General features: G+C 44.8%; 1 protein-coding gene across 15 annotated transcripts in view; it reads left to right on the plus strand.

Moving 5' to 3' along the window:
* LOC116704088 (protein unc-13 homolog B) overlaps positions 1–442 on the plus strand; it is a 97,341-nt gene that overhangs the window by 78,425 nt on the left and 18,474 nt on the right. For all 15 annotated transcript variants that reach the window (XR_004335584.1, XR_004335588.1, XR_004335589.1 and 12 more), the window contains one exon: positions 340–430. Coding sequence is in view for 7 of the 15 variants with exons in the window: in XM_032539303.1 (XP_032395194.1) it covers positions 425–430 (6 nt within the window). In the remaining 8 variants the exon portion in view is untranslated. The remainder of the gene's footprint in view (positions 1–339; positions 431–442) is intronic.

Consider the following 442-nt stretch of genomic DNA (forward strand, 5'->3'; position numbering starts at 1 on the left):
TCTCTGCTTTGCCCGCCTAGAAAATTTGGCCCACCCATGAGAGAGAGAGACATCATGGCTCCTCAAAAGCTACAGACACAGAAATGGCACATCCTAAGGAAAGCTCATTATGGGACTGGCTCTATTGGTTGGATTTCTACGCCAAGGCTGTATTTTGGGAAAGAGACTTCAGATATGGTATTAGGGGACCACTAAGGTCAAAAAAGCATCCAAAGAGCAGCATGTCAAGGGACCTTTAAAAAAAAGAGTAGCGAGCACAAGGCCTCCACGGTGACCTACCATATGGTAAAGGTCAGTCATTCAATTGAAAATAGTAAATCAAACTGTTTTTCCTCTGTAGAACCACTTTCCTGCCAGCAGCAAGGATCGCCTGCAAGATTTGAAATCCACCGTGGACCTTCTAACCAGCATCACCTTTTTCAGGATGAAGGTAGCTAACAGT

This window comes from Etheostoma spectabile, chromosome 16 (assembly GCF_008692095.1).
Source record: "Etheostoma spectabile isolate EspeVRDwgs_2016 chromosome 16, UIUC_Espe_1.0, whole genome shotgun sequence".
NCBI classification, from domain to species: Eukaryota; Metazoa; Chordata; class Actinopteri; order Perciformes; family Percidae; genus Etheostoma; species Etheostoma spectabile.